Source organism: Trachemys scripta, chromosome 3 (genome assembly GCF_013100865.1).
Source record: "Trachemys scripta elegans isolate TJP31775 chromosome 3, CAS_Tse_1.0, whole genome shotgun sequence".
NCBI classification, from domain to species: Eukaryota; Metazoa; Chordata; order Testudines; family Emydidae; genus Trachemys; species Trachemys scripta.
The window spans coordinates 16,726,474-16,746,312 of record NC_048300.1 but is presented as its reverse complement, the minus strand read 5'-3'; the positions used below and the strand labels follow the sequence as shown (position 1 = coordinate 16,746,312).

Genomic DNA, 19,839 nt, shown 5'->3' with positions numbered 1-19,839 from the left:
ATTTAAGTACCACTGCCTTTCCCACTAAAGGGGCAGCCGAATTACCATGATCAGAGATTGGCACCAGTGCACCATATTACTCAAATGGAGTGCTGGGAAATGATGCCGCTTCACCAGAACACACCGGGTCTGATTCTCACAGCGGTTAAATCAGGAGCAAATCCATTGAAATCAATGGCGTTACACTAATGTAGGAAGTGGTGGAGAAGGGCCACAGTGTCGTCTCCACAATGCTCACAGTATAAGAGTCTGTGGACACAGATCTGAGTTTACTACATACACTAGCCCCCGGGGAGCTTTTTGAGTGGGCAAGTAATACACAGGCTAAACAGACTAGCAAAGATCTGTGGGGAAATCATGTAACAAAACTTGATTGGCCTGCTTCTCATGGCAGCGCCTTTCTGCTGACAGTGATATAACAGAGCCATAATGTAAATGAGAATGAATCTCCCAGCTCTGCAGTTCCAGACCGTGTTGGGAGCAAAAACCGTTACAGGTAGCAATGTGATGACATATGTGAAATGAACTGGTGTTCTCAATCCTAGCTAGACAGGTATGCAGATCACAAAATGTTGCCATTACTGACACCAACCTCCGCACAGGTTTTTTCCAGCCTCAGTGGAGAGGCCAAGGATTCAGTAGGCCTGAGTGCTAAATGAGTCTAGGACGTTGAGGTTAACCATCCGCATAGACACAAACAGTAGTATATATTGCATAATTGAGATGTAGTTGCTGTAGTGACATATCATGGGATATTATGAATGAATTAAATGGAAAGCATGCTTTGTAAAGCCACAAGGCCAGATCTTCCTGACACTGGTGTAAAACAAAGTACTTCCTTCACCTCAGTGGACTTCACTGTAAGTGGGAGGAGAATCAGACCTGCAATGCTTGATCTTCCTAACAGTCAGTACTGCTTTCTCCAAATGCCTGCTTTTCATTGGCAGGAATGAACTCGGATGGGTTTACACAGAGCCAGATTTACTGCCAATATCCTTCTATCTGGTGTGGATACTGAACAACGCCATTAATGTTGGATGGCTATTCCTGTGGGACCGAGAGTAAGTGAACTGTGAAGAGGGGATTTTTGCAATCCTCTCCTTGGGCCTGATTCACTGCCGCATTTCACCATTTTCACCCCTGTTTAACCCCTGTGAAGTAAACTGAGTCACATCGGTGTAAAACTGCCTAGGCCAGGGAATCAGGCTTTGTGTCTTAATACACTTGGACTAGGCAAAAGGTAGCTTTTATATCATGTTTGTTTTGTGTAATCTTTGCTTTTGGCCCATGAGTTGGATCTGTGATATCTAAATCTAAAATCTCTTCCAACTTGCCATTCCTGCATATTTTCAATATAAGGAAGCTCGGATCGGTCATCTTGTACCACTCTTCATTCAGCCAGTTAATCTTGTGGCTTTTGGATATTTTTATGATCCTAGTCATTTCACGGGCACAGCACGGCAGTCACGTAGTCATTGGCTGTTAGAAGAATGCAGTTGCTAAATACGAGCATGAATTGAATAACAAAGTAAAACAGCTATAGGTTAAGTAAAGGCTACATGTAATGATTAGCTCTATTAAGGGTTATTATGAGTCCAAGAGTAAGGCTATGAGGTGAGGCATCAATTGAGCTAATATGTAATACAATTTAGCTAAAATACTGTATCACATGTGTTTGCCCCCTAGGTATCTCATTCCAGCCCTGGTTCTCCTGGCAGTCCTCCCTTTAACCTGTTATGTTGGTCTCTTCATTTCACACCGGTCCTTGCATATCCATGCCGTTTGGTTCCTAAAGTCTCACAAAGCAGAGTTGTGGCTCATCCGAATTCTGGTATGCTATATGTGAGCACTGCTATTTATAGAAAAGCTACACCGCCACGTTCATGCAGGGCTGAAGGTGGCAAAGTTCAGACGCACAATGCCGTTATGATTCCTACCCCAGTGCTAACTCCCTCCCCTTGCACATACCTTCAGGTTTCCCTTGGGTCTTGGTTCCCCATCTGTGGACAGCATGGGAGTCAATAGGAGGAAGATAAGCCCCTCATCTGTTTCACGATGCTTCACGTATAGACTGACAGTCCAGATTGCCCCAAAATAGTCCTTAATCCATTAGACCATTATTAAGAATGTATAGATGGAGTGGAAAAACCCTACATATTTTTCAGGGTTTCTTTCTTCTGCCTTTTCCTTTTGTTCCATGCTCTGGATGAAAGTGATTGCTCCCCCAACCTAGAACACTGGCTATTCGTGCTCAGTACATTACACAGAGGCAATGAAGTTGAATACCTTCAGCCACATGTGATCCTCCCTCCCTCCCTCCTTCCGTCCCTCCACCTCCCCACAGCAGAAAAGAGCTCCATACCTGCTACCTCCCCTCATTACCCACCCTCCCAACCAAGAAACCCTACACCTCCTAGCTGTCTGGTCTACCGTAACCCCTCCCCTGACTGAAATGTGGTCTCTGACCCTCCCCTCGGATTGCTTGATTCCTAACTAGGAACATGCATTGGAAAAGTGGGTTGGATGAGAATGCAAGTCTGAGAAGCAGGGAGGATTTCTCAGCAGTAGGCAGTCTGTGAAGATGAGACTCTTGCCAGATCACAGTCCTGACCCACCCCAAATATGTGTTCCTGCTCCAGCCTGTCTCCCCACAACTTGTTATAGTCAGATTCCAGGGCTCATGATCCATATACAGGTACAGACAGTGAGTAAACTCTGAATTCAGCATTTGGAACTATAGGCATCACACCAACAAGATGAATCCATTTGGCTCAGTGTTTAGGAACGGTTCAGTAGGAATTATGTATTGCTGTTTACGGCCCAAATTTCACTCCATGGAACAAGCCTGAATTTACAAACCCAGGCACAATGAAGGATGAGGGTGGAGAATTGCACCTATCAGTAAGGGATGGACTCCATCAACCCAGGCTGTGGCGAGGTAGTGCAGCCTCTATACAACCAATCCTGCAGCTGGTGTACTACCCTGTCAGGGCCCAGTATAGAACCCAGGCCCACAAGGTCCTTAGGCAGCATCCTTAGCTGCAGCCCCTTGACCAATAGTCTAAGGGCTGAAGGCTGAGAGACCCACAGCAGCCATGCCCACACCCTGGCCTAAGTAGTTGGACAGGCAGCAGTCTCCGTGCATACTTGGACTACATAAAGGCCTCAACAGGAAGAGGAAGCTGTCTGAGCAACACACCACTACCTGCTGCCGAGACCACCTTGCCTGTCCCCACCTTGCCCCCACCAACCCACTGACCTGGCCCCTTGCATTGGATCGTCTGGCTGATCCCTGTAGAACTCTGACTGTTGGCCTGGACAGTCTCTGATATGGATTGACCTGCTGGCTACCCAACTACTGGGCACACTTGCCTACTGCTTTGGACTACCCCTTTGCCTGCCTTGGCCACTGGGCGTTACATCCCCTCCCTGGAGGGGTATGGTTGAGGATCTGCATAGGTGTGGAGCCACCAACCGTACTTTTTCCCATAAACCCCTCTCTGCAATAGTGCTGATGGACCCGCTGTGAAGCTAGGAGTGTACCTACTGAGTGGGTTTCCTGCATCCTGTACCTACCTGCATCCTAAACATACCAGTGCCAGTTTAACCACCCATTGGGTTATGGAGGGGTGGCAGGTTTAGAGGTATACAGAATGTTTATTTCTCGTCACTCAGTGTATCATTATTCTACATGACAGGTGCAAAACGGAATTGCACTATACGCAACATGGACCACCATTGCCACTCTGCTGAATTTTGCCGTGGTGCTGATCTTCAATGGGAACATATCTAATAAGATTGCAACTGCGACCTCTCTGGCCATCCTTACCTTTGAACTAGTAATATGGTAGGTGACACCGATAAGCTCCCATTTGTCCCTAAAAAAATCTCTGTCCATCTGGATTCTGCTCATTTCTTGACTCTTAGTGAGTAGCATCAGGATCACTCTCAGACACTATGATTAGGTATTCGCTGGGCCATGTGTAGGAGAAGGGGCCTTATCAGCTTCTTCAGTGACTGAACACAAGTGGAGAATGGTAATTCTGCTCAAGGTACTGGAGTGGGGCGTGTTGAAAATTTACCGTCAAAATTGTTTTTCAACAGAAAATTGAGTTTTTCAACTAAACAAAATTTTCTACAAAAAGTGTCAAAAAACCCTAAAGCCAAGAAATGGAAATATATCGGGGTTTGGGCTAGATATTGTGATTTGGAAATGCTGCCACAGTGCTTCATGGGAGATGTAGTCTGACCAGGGAGCCCAGGCTATAGAAGAGAATGGGAACTTGAGTCATCCAAACTACAACTCCCAGGAGGCACCACGGCAGCATTTCAGAAACAAAACATTTTGGTTTTCAGCCAAAATTTTTCAGTATTGGAATTTCCACCGAAAAATAGAAACTTTCCATGAAAAAAAAAATCAGACAAAAATGAATGTTGTTATTTGTTTTTATCAGTTTCCATGGAACCCCCACCTTTTTTCACGCGCTCCATAATGGAGCTCTTCGTAGGCTCTGAGAAGCGGCGGAGATAGTCTAATCCAGCCCTGGCAAACTCCACGCTTGTTCCCAACTGCTCCCTAAAAAAGTTATCTAGAAGGGGGGGAAGATCCACTGACAGGATGTTCATTTTTTTTGCCACTTTTATTTCCTACCAGGTTTTCTCTGGAAAACTTTGTGCTTGACAAGTATGTGCGGTATAATCTCACTGTCTACCCAGTGGTCATTGTAGCACTGACCGGCATTGTGTGGAAGAACTACTCCCTTTCATCTCCAACTGACAACAGTGTGTTTACAGGTGGGTCCTTGTAAAGTTTAAGCTCATTTTATCTAGAAGAGGGCACCAATCTCTCCTGAATGTTTCCAGCATGTCATTCCCCCAGCATCTTTGTGTGCAGGGAGAAGATCCCTCTTGCTAAAGGGGACCTTTAAAAACCAACTAGGGTTTTATGAGAAGTCTTTAATTTTGCAGAGTGAGAGTAAAGCTAGGCAAGACCCTTTAACTGCTGTGATTGCCCTGGGGTCTGCTGTGCTTGGGGTGGAAAGTAAACCCTCAACATCACTCCAGTTCATTTGTTAGTGGGGTAGATTCCACCTCCTTCCACCCTCCACCTCTTCACCACCTTCTGCGGGAAGCTGAACTGGTGCATTCCCACAATGCAAGTAGGATAGGACTTGGAGAGTCGCCCCAGGATGTCTGCGCCCCCTCTTCTGCTGAGGAGGGTTTGGGGGTGGGGAGAGCCACGGGGTGGTGGGGGCAGGGCAGCCTCAGCTACACAACTCACCGAGGTGGAGGTGGCACATCAGGCATAGAGGATGTGGTAGTAGCAACAGCCAGAAAGCAGCTCCGCTGCCACTCTGTGGCCGGGGGGGAGGATTGCTTCTGATTTCCTCAAGCCCCAGCCTACACACACTCCCGTTTCACTCAGGCTGGGGCTACGCTTAAAAAGTGTTACTGGTGTAGTGATGTCAGTTAAGGGTGTAGTGATATAAATGTGCTTCCACCAATAGAGCTTATGCTAGCTTGGGGAACCGGCATAAACTCTAGCTTGGGTTAAAGTTTTGCAAGCTATGTCAGATAGGAATGTGAAGAAATCGCCCCCTGGCCTACATAGCTGTGTTGGCAGAAGTCCCACTGTAGGCACAGCTATACTGGCAAAAACTGTGTTTTTAACTTATTTCATTCAGGAAACTGGTATAACGTATACTGGCAAAAGAACTCTTTTGCTGATATAAGTTGTGTTTCTATTAGGAAAGTTTGCCAGTATACCTGTACAGGCAAACCCTTTCTAGTGGAGACAAGGCCTCTGCTGGTATAAGCCATTTTAGACTGATATTACTGCGTCTAAACTAAGAGGGTTTTGTTGGTACAGATATACTAGTTTAGTTAAACCAGCAAAACTTCTAGGTGGTGACAAGACCTTATTCTGGCTGAGGGGCAGGCTCTAGGGCAGGGGTAGGCAACCGATGGCACGGGTGCCAAAGGTGGCACGCGAGCTGATTTTTAGTGGCACTCACACTGCCTGGGTCCTGGCCACTGGTCCAGGGGGCTCTGCATTTTATTTAATTTTAAATGAAGCTTCTTAAACATTTTAAAAACCTTATTTACTTTACATACAACAATAGTTTAGTTATATATTATAGACTTATAGAAAGAGACCTTCTAACAACGTTAAAATGTATTACTGGCATGTGAAACCTTAAATTAGAGTGAATGAATGAAGACTCGGCACACCTCTTCTGAAAGGTTGCCGACCCCTGCTCCAGGGTTTGCTCACAGTAAGTGTAAAGATATGGTGTAAATACTTCAAGGGAGATATTGGGCCCTGTTTGGAGTTCTCCTCCTTTGCTGTTGTTGTAGCCCTTCTCCCAGTTACCCCACTCTTGTAAAAAGAGAGATCATTTATTTGCTCTCACACACATAATAAAGGGCGTTCTGTTTCTTTTATAGTTGTGTTGCTGGCGGTGGCTTGTGTTATCTTTGCTGTTCGGCTGGGAATAGTCATATGGAGACATTGTAAAAGGCCTCTCAACCGATCAGATTCTCCAGCCATGACACTGTGAAGTATATTTCCAAAGTGAAGACCTCAAGGGGGAGATTTTCAAAGCCATGAATGGGAATCAGGCACCCAACAGCCACTGACTCTCTCTCCCAACACCCACTCCTCTGGTGCCTTGAAAATCTCTGAAATGTGGAACAGTGAACAACACAAAGAGGGTAGTAAGGCGGTTACAGCGATTTCGAATAAGCGTTCAGGGTCTCTCTCTTTTTCAGGATCTCTCTCTCCTTCCACTCTGATCGATTACACTTACCCTACCACCTTTAATTTGACCACTATCTGTTTTATTAAATGGTGTTTTCAGTTTACACCAGAGGAGTAGATGAACAGATCCCCCTGACAAAGCCTAATGCACTTCTGGATTAATGGACAGTAGCTCTCAGGTATGTCCAGCCTGAGGCAGGCCCGTGAACACAGGTGCCACACTTGCGCTTTTGCACAGAGATGTTATCTTTTCCGGTTTAAAAAACGGTTGTAAATAAGCAACCCCTCCCTGGTGACCGAAATGCATAAACCAACGGCTCTCTTTCTTCACTGGCCCAGACCTTGGGCCTGGTTTTTGTCAGTGCTGAACCTCTGCAAGTCCCATTGAAGTCAGTGGGTGCTCAGCACCTCTGAAAATCAGGCCACTGCGCCCCTTTCTAGCTCTCCCCAACATGGCAAGAACAAAGCTGCAGTAGTGCTATATTTTAATTTTTGCAGCATCTGTTTTAACATTCTGCATCCAGTGTGTTGGAGTGGTTACAATTACTGGTTAATTATTGTTACTCACACCTTCTTGTCAACTGCTGAAAATGGGCCATCCTGATTATCACTCCAAACGTTTTTTTTCTCCTGCTGATAATAGCCCACCTTAATTGATTAGTCTCGTTATAGTTGGTATGGCAACACCCATTTTTTCATTGTTCTCTGTGTATAAATATCTTCCTACTGTATTTTCCACCGCATGCATCCGATGAAGTGGGTGTTAGCCCACGAAAGCTTATGCCCAAATAAATTTGTTAGTCTCTAAGGTGCCACACGTACTCCTTGTTCTTTTTGGTTAACTCAAATGACTTTTAAGGATTTCTTATGCTTAAAGCACATGAATGTATGGCAGGAGATCTGGATTCTGGTCCCAGCTCTGCCATGGCTTTCCAGCATGAGCTTGGCCAAATTCATCAACAGTGCTGTGCCTCAGTTTCCCCACCTATTATAATCCCTCAAATGCTTATGTCATTCACGGTTATAAACTAGGTTGAGATCCTCGGATGGATGATGTAAAATGCAGTGTATCCTGTAGTGCTGATAGAAAGATGAGACTTACTAGAATATGTGATGTTGTTTACTAGAACAATGGATAACATTTTTGTGATGCACTTTTTGTTTCCATTCCTTCACATTTTTTAAATCAATAAAGCAACTAATTACAGGACATCTATATTTTCAGCTAATAAACTATTTATACAAACACCTGCTATTAAATGTTTATTCCCTGACCCTATAAATACTAAGGCGCTGAGCCTCCAAAGAGCACTGCATGGATAGATCCCTGTATCTGTGTAGAGTCCCCTGTGCTTGCAGGATGTCACCTTGCTACTGGATTAGGGCCCCAGGCATGTGAGAAATGTGATACTGTTAAGGAGTCCCATTGACCTCCTGTGCCTACATTGTTGTTGTTGATGACTTGTATTCATAGACTATCAGGGTTGTAAGGGACCTCAGGAGGTCATCTGATCCAACCCCCTGCTCAGAGCAAGACCAAATCTCCAGACAGATTTTTACCCCAGTTCCCTAAATGGCCCCCTCAAGGATTGAACTCATAGCCCTGGGTTTAGCAGGCTAATGCTCAAACCACTGAGCTATTGCAGTAACATCTAACAGTGTCAGTCATGGACCAGGAGCCCATCCTGCTAGGTGCTGTACAATCACAGAACACAAATGTGATCCCTGCCCACAGAGCTCACAGTCTAAGTAGTGTTTCCAGGATGGGGACCTTGGTTTTTCTTTTGTACAAGAAAACTATCTATTATTGGGGGGAGGGATAGCTCAGTGGTTTGAGCATTGGCCTGCTAAACCCAGGGTTGTGAGTTCAATCCTTGAGGGGGCCACTTGGGAATCTGGGGCAAAATCAGTACTTGGTCCTGCTAGTGAAGGCAGGGGGCTGGACTCAATGACCTTTCAATGTCCCTTCCAGTTCTAGGAGATGGGATATCTCCATTATTTTATTTTTTTTTATTTTTTATTTTTTTATTATACATCAAAGGCCAAACTGGTATCTAAGAAGAGAATGGAGGATTGTGGGTAAAAGGGTACAAATAGCACAACATGCAATGGGTCAAAGAGCACAGCAATGGACTATCTGTTAACCTCAAAACACAAATACTGTCCTGGGGTATGAGCTGGACTGACTGCAGTTTAACTGAGCTGGAGGGTAGCAGAGGCTGCAAGTCATTCTCTTTTATTATAACAGCGGGAGTGAATTTAGCTGGACGGCATTAGACTGGCAGCACTAGCAGCTAAGTCCTCTGGTAATGCCCAGACCAAATATAACACAGACATCAGCCCAGTAACTTCCCTACTCTGCTCAGCCAAGGTGTCACTCAACCCTGACCTGGAGGGACTGCCTCTGGGGCGAAAGGGGAGACCCCATGTCCCATGGCCTTGATATGGAGATTGCCAAAAAGGGGGCCAGACTACACTTCTCTGAAGTCATTTGATAGGACCCCTGCAGGGCAGAGCTCAATGTGCCCCTGCCGGGCTAGAAATGGGGGCTTTACATCAGTGGGAAGGGGAGAGTCCCAGCTACCCTCCGGGACCCGATATTTGCTTCCAGCCAGAAAGGAACCAAGATAATGGACTTTAAAGTCACAACAGTTTTAGGGGGAGAAAAGCTGTGTTGGGTGAATTTTAGAGCTTGACTCTGAGATTCCCTCGGAGTCTTGGATTCATGATGACTATATGAGGGAGTTAATTCTAAAATAGTCCAGATTTTCTCTTCTGTGCCATCGAGTGAGTGCCTGGTAGTGCGCTGTGGTATAATCGCACTAGTTCGCCAGTTGCCATAGGATCTGTAATCTTTTGGCACCAAGAGCTGTTTTGTTTACTTGTGTGAGTTTAACCTATAGGCAGCAGCAACACCTTCAAATATGCTTAGGCAAAGATATAAGGAGAGAAACTTTTACTGGTGAAGATCTTACTTCTATGCAGCCTGATAAATAGAATATGTAACATTGGGCTAGATTGTCATCATCCTTATTCCCTTGTACAGACTATGCATATCATGGATTGCAGCGTAGGAAGGGAAGGAGGTTCCATAAACTCCCAGTCTGCTTCCTGGACTGCTCAGGGCAGATCTAAATGGGACACTCTAACCTGCATCTTTACAAGCCTGGTGACTCCCAGTGACATTACATTCTTCCATATGAGTTAGCTGAGATTTAAATTCCTACTGTAAAAGCCAACAGATTTTTTTGTATATAAACATTTCCTGCTCTCTCTCTTTTCATCATAAAGTAGCCAAAGAATGCCCAAGCCCAGTGCTGTCTCCCCGTTGCAGGTCACCGTTAATGAAAGCGTGTTGGTATAGGTGGAGCTACAGCAGAAGTGGAGTGAAACTGTCAGACAGTTCAGACTTCCACATATGCGGATAACAGATGGGACAGCTCATTAGCCAGCATTTCTGGCTCAGCCATGCCCCAAATGTTGGTTCTTTCCTTTCTTTTGGCTAGGTAGAGCCCAGGTTCCAAAGATGCAATTCCATCTACAGGGGCTGACTGAAGGGACGGATTTACTCCTGCTCTGTGATCCGCTAAATGAGCTGCCAGGAGGCATTCCGAATACTCTCCTGCCCATAGCAGCACAGAATGCTTTGCAGGCCTGTCTGTGAGCAGCCCCCTTGCAGCCCACTTAATATAATTGGCTTTATTTAGTACCACTCCGGTTGTTCCCAGAGGGGAAAATTATTTCCTTAGAGCTGGGAGATGATTTAAATAGGACTGCAGCTGTGAGAGGGGCCGTGGCACATACTGATCTTGCAAGATGGGACAGTCTAGCAACCTTCTCTAGCAAAACTTGATCTACCATGGGTGTCTGCCAACTGTAGGGGCTCAAGCAGCAATCCTGCAGTGGGGCAGAGGGTGCAGGCAGTGCACTCGGCTATGGACAGTGTGTTTTCTTATTTATGGCAGTAGCAGAGCTATGTACAAACATATTGGAGTTCCCTTCAGAGCCCTCGGGGGCCTTACTGTTGTCACTTACAGCAGTGCAAAATGGGTATAAAATGTTACCATTTGGATCTGGAGGCATTTTTTACTTCTGTGGCACTGAAGTAAATGACTACCTAGTGGTCCACAAGCTAAATATGAGTCAACAGTGTGATGCTGATGCAAAAAAAAGCAAACGTGATTCTGGGATGCATTAACAGGTGTGTTGTGAGCAAGACACGAGAAGTCATTTTTCCGCTCTACTCTGCGCTGGTTAGGCCTCAGCTGGAGTATTGTGGCCAGTTCTGGGCACTGCATTTCAAGAAAGATGTGGAGAAATTGGAGAGAGTCCAAAGAAGAGCAACAAGAGTGATTAAAGGTCTAGAGAACATGACCTATGAAGGAAGGCTGAAAGAATTGGGTTTGTTTAGTTTGGGAAAGAGAAGCCTGAGAGGGGACATGTTAGCAGTTTTCAGGTATGTCAGAGGGTGTCATAAGGAGGAGGGAGAAAACTTGTTCATCTTAGCCTCTAAGGACAGAACAAGAAGCAATGGGCTTAAACTGCAGCAAGGGAGGTTTAGGTTGGACATTAGGAAAAAGTTCCTAACTGTCAGGATGGTTAAACACTGGAATAAATTGCCTAAGGAGGTTGTGGAATCTCCATCTCTGGAGATATTTAAGAGTAGGTTAGATAAATGTCTATCAAGGATGGTCTAGACAGTATTTGGTCCTGCCATGAGGGCAGGGGACTGGACTCGATGACCTCTCGAGGTCCCCTCCAGTCCTAGAATCTATGAATCTATGAATAGGTGGAGGGAAACAGTGAATCAGCCCATAGGCTGTGGCTTTACCAGCTGCTATTGGGATGCTACAGTGCCTAGAGCCCCTGTGGCTGGAGAGGGCAGAAAACGGGACTTAGGCTTTTGTCAGCAATGGGCTTTTGAAAATTGTAGCTCAAGTGCCTGCTGGAGGCCTTGCGGTCCTGTGACACCTTGCCCCAGAATAGAGCAGAGAGTGCAACCTAGAGTGGCTGCAGAGGAACAACCAATCAGAGGGGCTGATGGAGAGACCAATCAGGGTTGAGAAAGGCCCTATATAAGATAAGCAGCAGAAGCAATACCTCAGTTGCTGTGTAGAGCTTGAGGAGTGAAGACTGGGTGACTAGCTGGCTTGAAGAGCAGCACAGTACTGTGAACAGCTCACTGTGGAGTGCTCACTGCAGGCAGGACTGGAACCCAGGGAAGGCTGCTGAAGACCAGGTGCCTGGCTGGTGGGAAGAGCAGCAGGACCAGCAGAAGGTCAGTGCAGGCAGGCTAACGCCCAGCAGGACTGAGCACAGAACCTGGCCATGCCAGTGAGGGTACTGAGGTAGGCCCCCCTGGTCTGGTTGAAGACTGAGCCCAGGGAGGTCTGCTGAAACACCACCAGTACTGAGATGGGCCCCGGCTGGGTGGCTGAAGAAGGCAATGCCTCTGAGAGAAGCTTTAGAGCTATGGCCCCGTACCAGGGTAGTGTTAAGAATTTAGACTGTATACCCCGGAAGGGGGGACAGTGTTTGTGGCTCAGCCGGAGAGCTGAGCTGCTGAAGACCTGCCAAGAGAACCATCAGCCTAGGGGTTCACACGAGGTAGGTGCTGACCCCGTTAAACTTGGGTCTGAGGGATAACTGAGTGTTTATAAGAGGAAACCCCATGCAGTGTCTTATTTCAAGCAACAGTTTGTAGCTGCTTCAGATTAGGTACAAAGTAATTGGGCGAATAAAACTGCACAAAGAAAGAAAACAGCCACAGGGAGGAACCATAAAGGTATAAAACTGTTAGTAATGGAGAAGAGTAAAACAAAAGCCCACGACACACTGCAGATTCCTCGGCAAAAGAAAGCAAAGTTCAAACAAGGTGGCACCAGTGTTGTATTTATTCTGGACCGAGGGCATCCATCTATCCTGCTTACCTCCTTCATGTCACTTGGGCGTCCTTTGCTGTGGGGTCAGAAAAGGAAGAGATGAGCCTGAGGGTCAGAGAGGAACCATGCTAGTAGCACGCCAGGGGAATCTGAGTTCAGATGTTGCAGCGGTGACCAAGGAAGTGAGCACATGGGGCCTTTCACGCCCACTAGTGTGAATGGGGGGGAATGGCAGGGAAGTCAAGGCATGCGCTCTGCTGTTACACCTGTGCACATGGGGAGGATCAGGCAACAGCTACACATCTGGAGGTGCATGTTCTGTGCTGGCTCATCCCACTTCTTGTTTTGCCTATAAAGTAGACGTGGCTCATTCTGTGTGGGTGCAAAGCCTCCCCTTCCCCCTCCGCTCACTTCCTCTCACTTGCATTTGGGTTCCAGTCTCTCACTGCCTTGGTGCAGAGAAATGGCAGGTGTGGGAGGAAGAAGGTGGTGGCATCTGACTCGGCTGGTACAACGTGGCTGCAGGGCAGATGTGTCTCCTGTTGGGGGATACCCACATCTCTGGGGGCCCCACATGATGTCCAGAGCTAGCTCTGCACTGCCTCAGCCCCCCACTCAGGGGGCATTCTGTCCATGTCCAGGGCTCAGGAGGGGATGCGTACAGGAGGACCTGCACCTGGGCAGTTCTGAGCCCCTATAAAGGCCTATAGGGATCACTGAAGAAGGGCACTCCTCAAAGCTAGCCTGTGCCAGGGGCTGAACTGACCTTGGCAGCCCCTGCACAGTGGAGGTGCAGGCCAGCTTCCTTCCAGCCCCGAGGTGGTGCCTTTGCTAGCCCAGGAATGGATCTTCCCTGACCTCCTTCTAGCAGCACTCTAACATCGCACTCTAAAGCTGTCTCAGTATCACTTATACCAGGACAGGACACTCTTGCTAATACTCTGCCTGGAGCCAGCATTACGGCTGATCAACATATGGATGGTCCTCTAAGGAGGTGACAGGAAAATGAAGAGGCTTCCCCAGCACTGAGACAACGGTTGATACAGAGTTAAGGGTTCATGTCGGCCTGTTCCTACAGGCTCTATCTTCAGAAGTTTGCAAGGAATCAACTCCTTTTGGATCACAAGTGCTGGAACTAGAGGTACAGGGGATGCAGACTCATGTACAGGGTTTGCAGTTTGGTTCGATGGCTCTCAGCACCCCCACTATACAAATTGTTTCAGCACCCCTGCTCTCGATAGAAGAGTAGATCACTTCCTGTTCCCCAGACCCTTTCCCAATTCTTTATCACACAGTTTTGCAGGAAGCAAAACTCCATTCCTTGACGAAGTCATGTGGTCGGACAGCTCCTGTCCTAAAAATAGAAGAGTCGAAGTATCCGAGTTTGTTCTGTATGTGAAAAGGTCAATGTCAAAGCTACCATTGGCGGGAGACCAGTGACAAATTCCTATCCGAGTGACAGGCTGAGGCAGTGCCAAGGTTTCGAGGGGAATCTGAAACCAAGTTTTGTAAAGATGGCCAGTAACAGAAAGATGCATACTCTCTGGGGTTCATTCGGATGCACTGGAAGAGTTTCCCCTCCTGTTCCACTGCATGGCCTTCTGGATAAGTCCTAGGCTGAAGGTCCTATCAAAAAGAGGTAGTAAAGCCCTTTGCAAGAGAAATCCATCTCCTTTGCAAATTAAATCTGCACCACTTATTATTATACCTATTTTTAAAGTGCTCATCCCTGTAATATCTGGGCACCAGATCCTCAACCGGGAAATAGATGTTCATGATAAGAAAATCACTGTGTGGATGGCAGCATAGACACTTTGGGCACATTAACTATGGGCATGTTAGAAATGCCTAGACGAGGAAGAATTGTGAGCTACCATGAGCAAGAAGGAACTTTTTTAGATTGGGACAAGCTTCTCTCTGACTCCATGCATCAGTAGAAATACTCAGCCAGCAAATGCCTGCCTGAGCCCACTCCCAGACTGCAATTTGGTGCACATTGCTTTCTTTGACAATCATCCCTTCTTGATAGGTCTGTAATCTGGGGCCATAGAATGCCTGCATTCAGGAGTCTCTTCAGACAGGCTCCAAAACCAGACCATTGCAGCCAAGGGTGGGTGCAGGGAGGAGATCATAGAATATCAGGATTGGAAGGGATCTCAGGAGGTCATCTAGTCCAACCCCCTGCTCAAAGCAGGACCAATCCCCAACTAAATCAAATAATTGATTTAGTTGGAGATGTTGCGTTATGATCTAATTCATTCCTGGCTTGATGCTACCCCTGGTGCTAATGAAACTGTATTAAAACATCAAGTGACTGCTGGAGAGCAATTTAATATTTTAACCTTGCTAATCTGAAGCAGCACCATGAAGTGAAATAGTCTATTCCAGAACCTCTGTCCAAGCAGAATATCCTAACCCAGTTCTGTACAAATGAGTGTCCTCTGGTGATGCCTGGCCAATTTTCATGATATTTCATAGCATTACTTCAGGCTTTGGCTTCCCAAACGGGAAGCAAACTAGCCTAGCAGTTAGAGCGTGGGATGGCAACCAGAACACCTAAAACGCTTATCTGGTGCTGGCTTTTCATGTGCCTTCACCCTCTCTGTGCCTCAGTTTTCACCATCTGTACAACTGCAGTAACGTTCGTCTGCCTTTGTAAAGCACTTTGAGATCATTGGACAAAAGTGCAAATGATGATGATTAAAAGGAGTGGTGTGCTGTACAGTGTATAGAATCTAGATATATTCAGGGTGTAGTTGGCCCATCATCTTTGAAAACAGATGGCTTAAAGTCAAATATGTATTTCCCCAGCATGCCGCAGAGACATTGATTTCTCAGGCAACTAACTCAATTTACCCTTTTAAAGGCATTTCTGCAAAGAGCCATGGGATCAGACATGACTCATGAAGCCGTTGAACACATGGGAAAAAATGCTTTAAATAAATTAAGGACCTGACCCTGCTCCCCATGGAGTCAATAGCATAACTTCCAGTGGGAGCAGATTTGAGCCATAAAATAGGATGATAAAGGGCCTGATCCAAGCCCACTGGAATTCTTTGGATCAGACCCTCAACGTTCTGAGCAGGAAATTCGTGTTTTTTCTCTTCTTACCGAGGCATTCTTCTACAGGGGACCTTTGAGACTTTTCTAAGAAGTAACACTTTATTCATTGAGAATGAATGTAGCTCGCTCTGGGCCGTGCACAAGGCAAATAGGACCAACCGTGCGTTGGAAGTAATGGTTACGTTATATGTATAAGCACTGTTCTGTCTTGTTAACATAATTCTAAGATAAAAAGTTCAGACTGGAATGCACAGAGCAGCTGAACTTGAGACCCCTGACAAAAGTTACTGCTATTAGCATGAGTGAGAAGGAACAGAGAACCCTGTGTTCCTCCAGGATCTACAACTCTCAGCTCTGAATCCTGAGAGCGGAAGGCGTTTGGTCAAGGACGGCTATTCCCTAGCCCTGGATAATCTGCATGTGCTGGATGAAGAGGATACCAGGAACCTACCTCTCCTGCCTTTTCCATTGCGTCCTATCAAAGAGCCAGGGTCAATCAAAGTTCCTGATCTTGCCGGGAGCAAAGACACTGCTCCTTTGGTGCACACAGTATTCACCAAAGGAGGCAGGGCCATAGCAGAGCTGGCCAGCTGCAGAGAGGAGGGGGAACTGCACTGTTTGAAATGTATGCCTGGGGTCAGACAGGTATTGGGCTCCCTGAGGCATATTTCACCTAAGAGCATCCCCTGGGGAGGTGAATCTCTGCATCATATGCCCTCAAAGGCACAGCCTGGCCCCCTGAGAGCCTTGGATAGTGGCACTGGGAGCTTGTCTCTCTGCCCTGCAGAGTTAAAGTGCTGAGCCAGAGTGACTTTCACAAACCACGCCAACTGTTGGCTCAGAAACAGGTAAAGTAGCAAGTGGGGGGGACTCTGAAATCAGGGACTCTGAGAGGAGATGACAGGTCACTGGCCACAATGGGAGGAGCTACAGATTTCCAGAGTACCTTCTGGATTGGCTACATGTAGTGGTTCCAGTTTGGACTTCATCCAATATTATTTATGCATTCATTGCATTGCATTCGGTCCCTAAGAGCATAGAGATTTCCATTTTATGACCAATGAAAGCTGTTTTGGTCAGCGCACTGTTCTGAGAGTCCACACAGCCATAGGGATGTCTCTGCCTGTGTGAACCGTGAAATGGATGGGAATGGAAGGATTGATGTTTAAGCTCATATGTAATAGGTGCAATGGAAACTGATTTGCAGTTCCTTATTCTGGGCTCATAGGCTGCTGATGTTGCTACTGTGACTCCCAACAGCTTCTAGGAACATCTTGGCTAGACCTAGACGTGTTTATACCAGCAACATGTTTCAAGTTTTGTTTGAACTCTAGTTACCCGGCCGTGTTCCTTTATCTAACCCAATTACAAGGAGACGGAGCCTGAGCAATTTTGCGTCCGACATTCATTCTCCCCACCAGCTGTAGATTGTCACGGTGCAGAATCCAGCCTACCTAAAGAACTGCTGCTGCACCATTTCTGATCTTGAAGGGACAGGGCAGCATGAGTGGTTTTCAGAAGGGCTATCTAGTGCTGCTGGGTGTTTGTGCGAGAGAGAGAAACACAGCAGGGGCATAAAGGGAAAGTGTTGGGAACTGGCGAGATACCAAAATAGCTCACCATTCAGAGTCAAAAGGCAAACCCAGTCCAAGTATTCCAGTAGCACCTACACCAGATCTGATATCCAATTTCTTTGGACAAGGATATCCATGGGTCCTTCTCCTTTCCGCGCCCCTTCACTCCTCTTCCCTGACCCCACACACTGTTCCTTCATTTTGGACAAGGGAGTTGGCACTCACAGATGGCATATCATCTTCTCAGAAGAGTGGCTTGCATGCCATGTCTGCTGTGATACCTGGCACAACATGCCTAGGCATGGGGGGCGCTGGGTAAGTGCACAGAAGTGGGGTTGTGTTGGTTGGTTGTGGGCAGAGAGTCACCATCCTGTAACTCCTTTTGCTAGCTAATCACAAGGAACGGACTGTAAAGGTTCCTCGTATTTTACTGATTTTTAAACATTTCATCTGTTTGTATGGTGTCTACTACAAAGCACTGAAGCACCATCCCGTTAAAAATCAAATACAGGCAATTACAAGTCTCCAAGACCAACCACCTACCTGCAGCAAAGGTAACCCCTAGTGCTGAGAGGGAGTCATTCCTAAATATGCTGTAGGATGGGGTGTACAAACCCCATGCTGTTGCAGCTGTTCTACCTATTTACGGCTATTACCCCAGTTGTGACGAAGTGGCTCATTAGCAACAGCTGAGAGAAAAGGCTGCACCTAGAAAGAAAAGCCTTTAAAAGAGAGGAGACTGCAGTGGTGAGGAGAAGTTTCCAGCAGAAGGAGCTTAGGAAGAGACCTTCTTGATGGCTGGAGAAGGCCCTGCCTGTGAGATAGAGATCCACACTGGTAGCATGCAGCTAAGTGCTGGGTTTTTAAGATGCACCGTAAAACACTGGGGGTGGCAGGTTAGCTATTGCGTGAAGTGGCCTGCTGAGAGGGAAGTGGGCTCAGACCTTATGTCTGAAACTGCATCTGTGCTGTCGCATCAGATCTCCTCTCTCAAGCAGTCACAGTCAGGATGACTTGGTAATAGGTGACCTTGATGCACTGCTTGAGCACTGCATCTTCACCAGCAAATGCAGCTTTTCAAGGGGCTGGATCACACCCTTCTGCAACAAATCCATGAGAGAGGGGGCAGGGGAGGATTGTGATATTGCCAGGGTACAATCTGGACTGTTGAACAGATGCCTCTCCTCAATTCCCCAACCTGGGGTGACTTTTACACTGCTTTGCTATGAGCGCAACCATTTCTGGCCTGTTCACGCACAGCCTCTAGCTGAGTTATAGAGTGCTCTTAGTCTGCCTCTCCTGAGCAACACCAACCAATTCCAGTCCCAGACTTGTCTCCAGAAATGTGCGTCTTGTACTGCCCAGTACAATACAAGCACATAGACAGTCTGTCATTTCATTAATAGAAAATGATATGCACATCCCTTATTATCTCAAATAGAGTTTCCCAAACACTTCAATCAAAACACATTGGTTTAGATAAAACAAGTTTAACTGCAGAACAAAAGATTTTAAGTGATTACAAGTAATGAGGCAGAAAAGTCAGAATTTGGTTACAAGAAAATAAAAGGTAAAACACAAACTAATATCTAACTTAACAGGCTCAATGAATTCAAAGCCCAGTGTCTCTCACCAGATGTTCTTTTGCAGTCTTACTGGCTGGATGCTTTCAGCCAGGACCCCACCCCCAGTCCAATGCTCCTTTCCTTGTCCTTCAGGGGTCATAGATGTCATGGGCAGAGAGAAAGGGAGGAGAGAGATCATTTGGAGCCTCTGTTTCTCATTCTTATACCTCTTCCTCCTCTTTGAAAATCCTCTCCAGCTGAGGTTTAGGAGACAAAGTCTGTTTGCCAAGACATAAATTTCTCACTCATACCCTTCTTCCTGCCAAAGAATGGCTGTGTAACCAGGTGATAGTCCATTTGACTATGCTGACACTGCTTAGGTGCTGGCCAGCATTTTGTCTCTGAGGAACTGGTCTGTACCTGCTTTTCTAAACTTGGAGCATGTCTCAGTAAAGTCATACAGTAAAATCTTATAATTGTTCGTACAATGTTGCCACACGTCTTTTACCAGGACAATAATGACCAGCAAATTATGAGTTTTCAAATGATACCTCACAAGGCATTCTTTTTGTAGAATTTTTATTTTTTGTAAAAAGGGTGAACATAGGGTACAGACTGTCAGAAGGATCTCCTGGGACAGTTTCCTACACATAGTGCTATCAAGTTTGCTCCCCTTGATACAGTTTGGGGTGCCCAGCCATAAACCCAGGCCTGGAGGAGAGAGGATTTTTAAGACAAAGTTGACGTTTTTGAATACTTGTATCAATGCAAGGTTGCCTGCTTCATGTGAAAAGGAGGTCCTTGCCCCAAACAGCATATGCTCTGAAGACAAACCACGGAAAGGAAGAGGAAAAGGGATGTAACATAAAACCAAGTGAGCATTTTAGTCTGGCACAAATTTTGTTAGTACCAGTGTGGTTTATAAATGTAAAGACATTCTGCTCCCAGTTACACTGGTATAATCTGGAGTAATTCTATTGGAGAAACTCATTCCT

The 19,839-nt window shown here is 46.3% G+C and overlaps 1 protein-coding gene across 2 annotated transcripts in view; it reads left to right on the top strand.

Annotated features, from left to right (window-relative positions):
• LOC117874266 overlaps positions 1 to 7,397 on the top strand; it is a 41,229-nt gene extending 33,832 nt beyond the window's left edge. For both annotated transcript variants that reach the window (XM_034764204.1, XM_034764205.1), the window contains 5 exons: positions 948 to 1,061; positions 1,687 to 1,831; positions 3,699 to 3,847; positions 4,655 to 4,794; positions 6,448 to 7,397. In XM_034764204.1, coding sequence (XP_034620095.1) covers positions 948 to 1,061; positions 1,687 to 1,831; positions 3,699 to 3,847; positions 4,655 to 4,794; positions 6,448 to 6,560 — 661 coding nt within the window. In that variant the 3' untranslated portion in view covers positions 6,561 to 7,397. The remainder of the gene's footprint in view (positions 1 to 947; positions 1,062 to 1,686; positions 1,832 to 3,698; positions 3,848 to 4,654; positions 4,795 to 6,447) is intronic.
• The last annotated feature ends 12,442 nt before the right edge of the window (positions 7,398 to 19,839 follow it).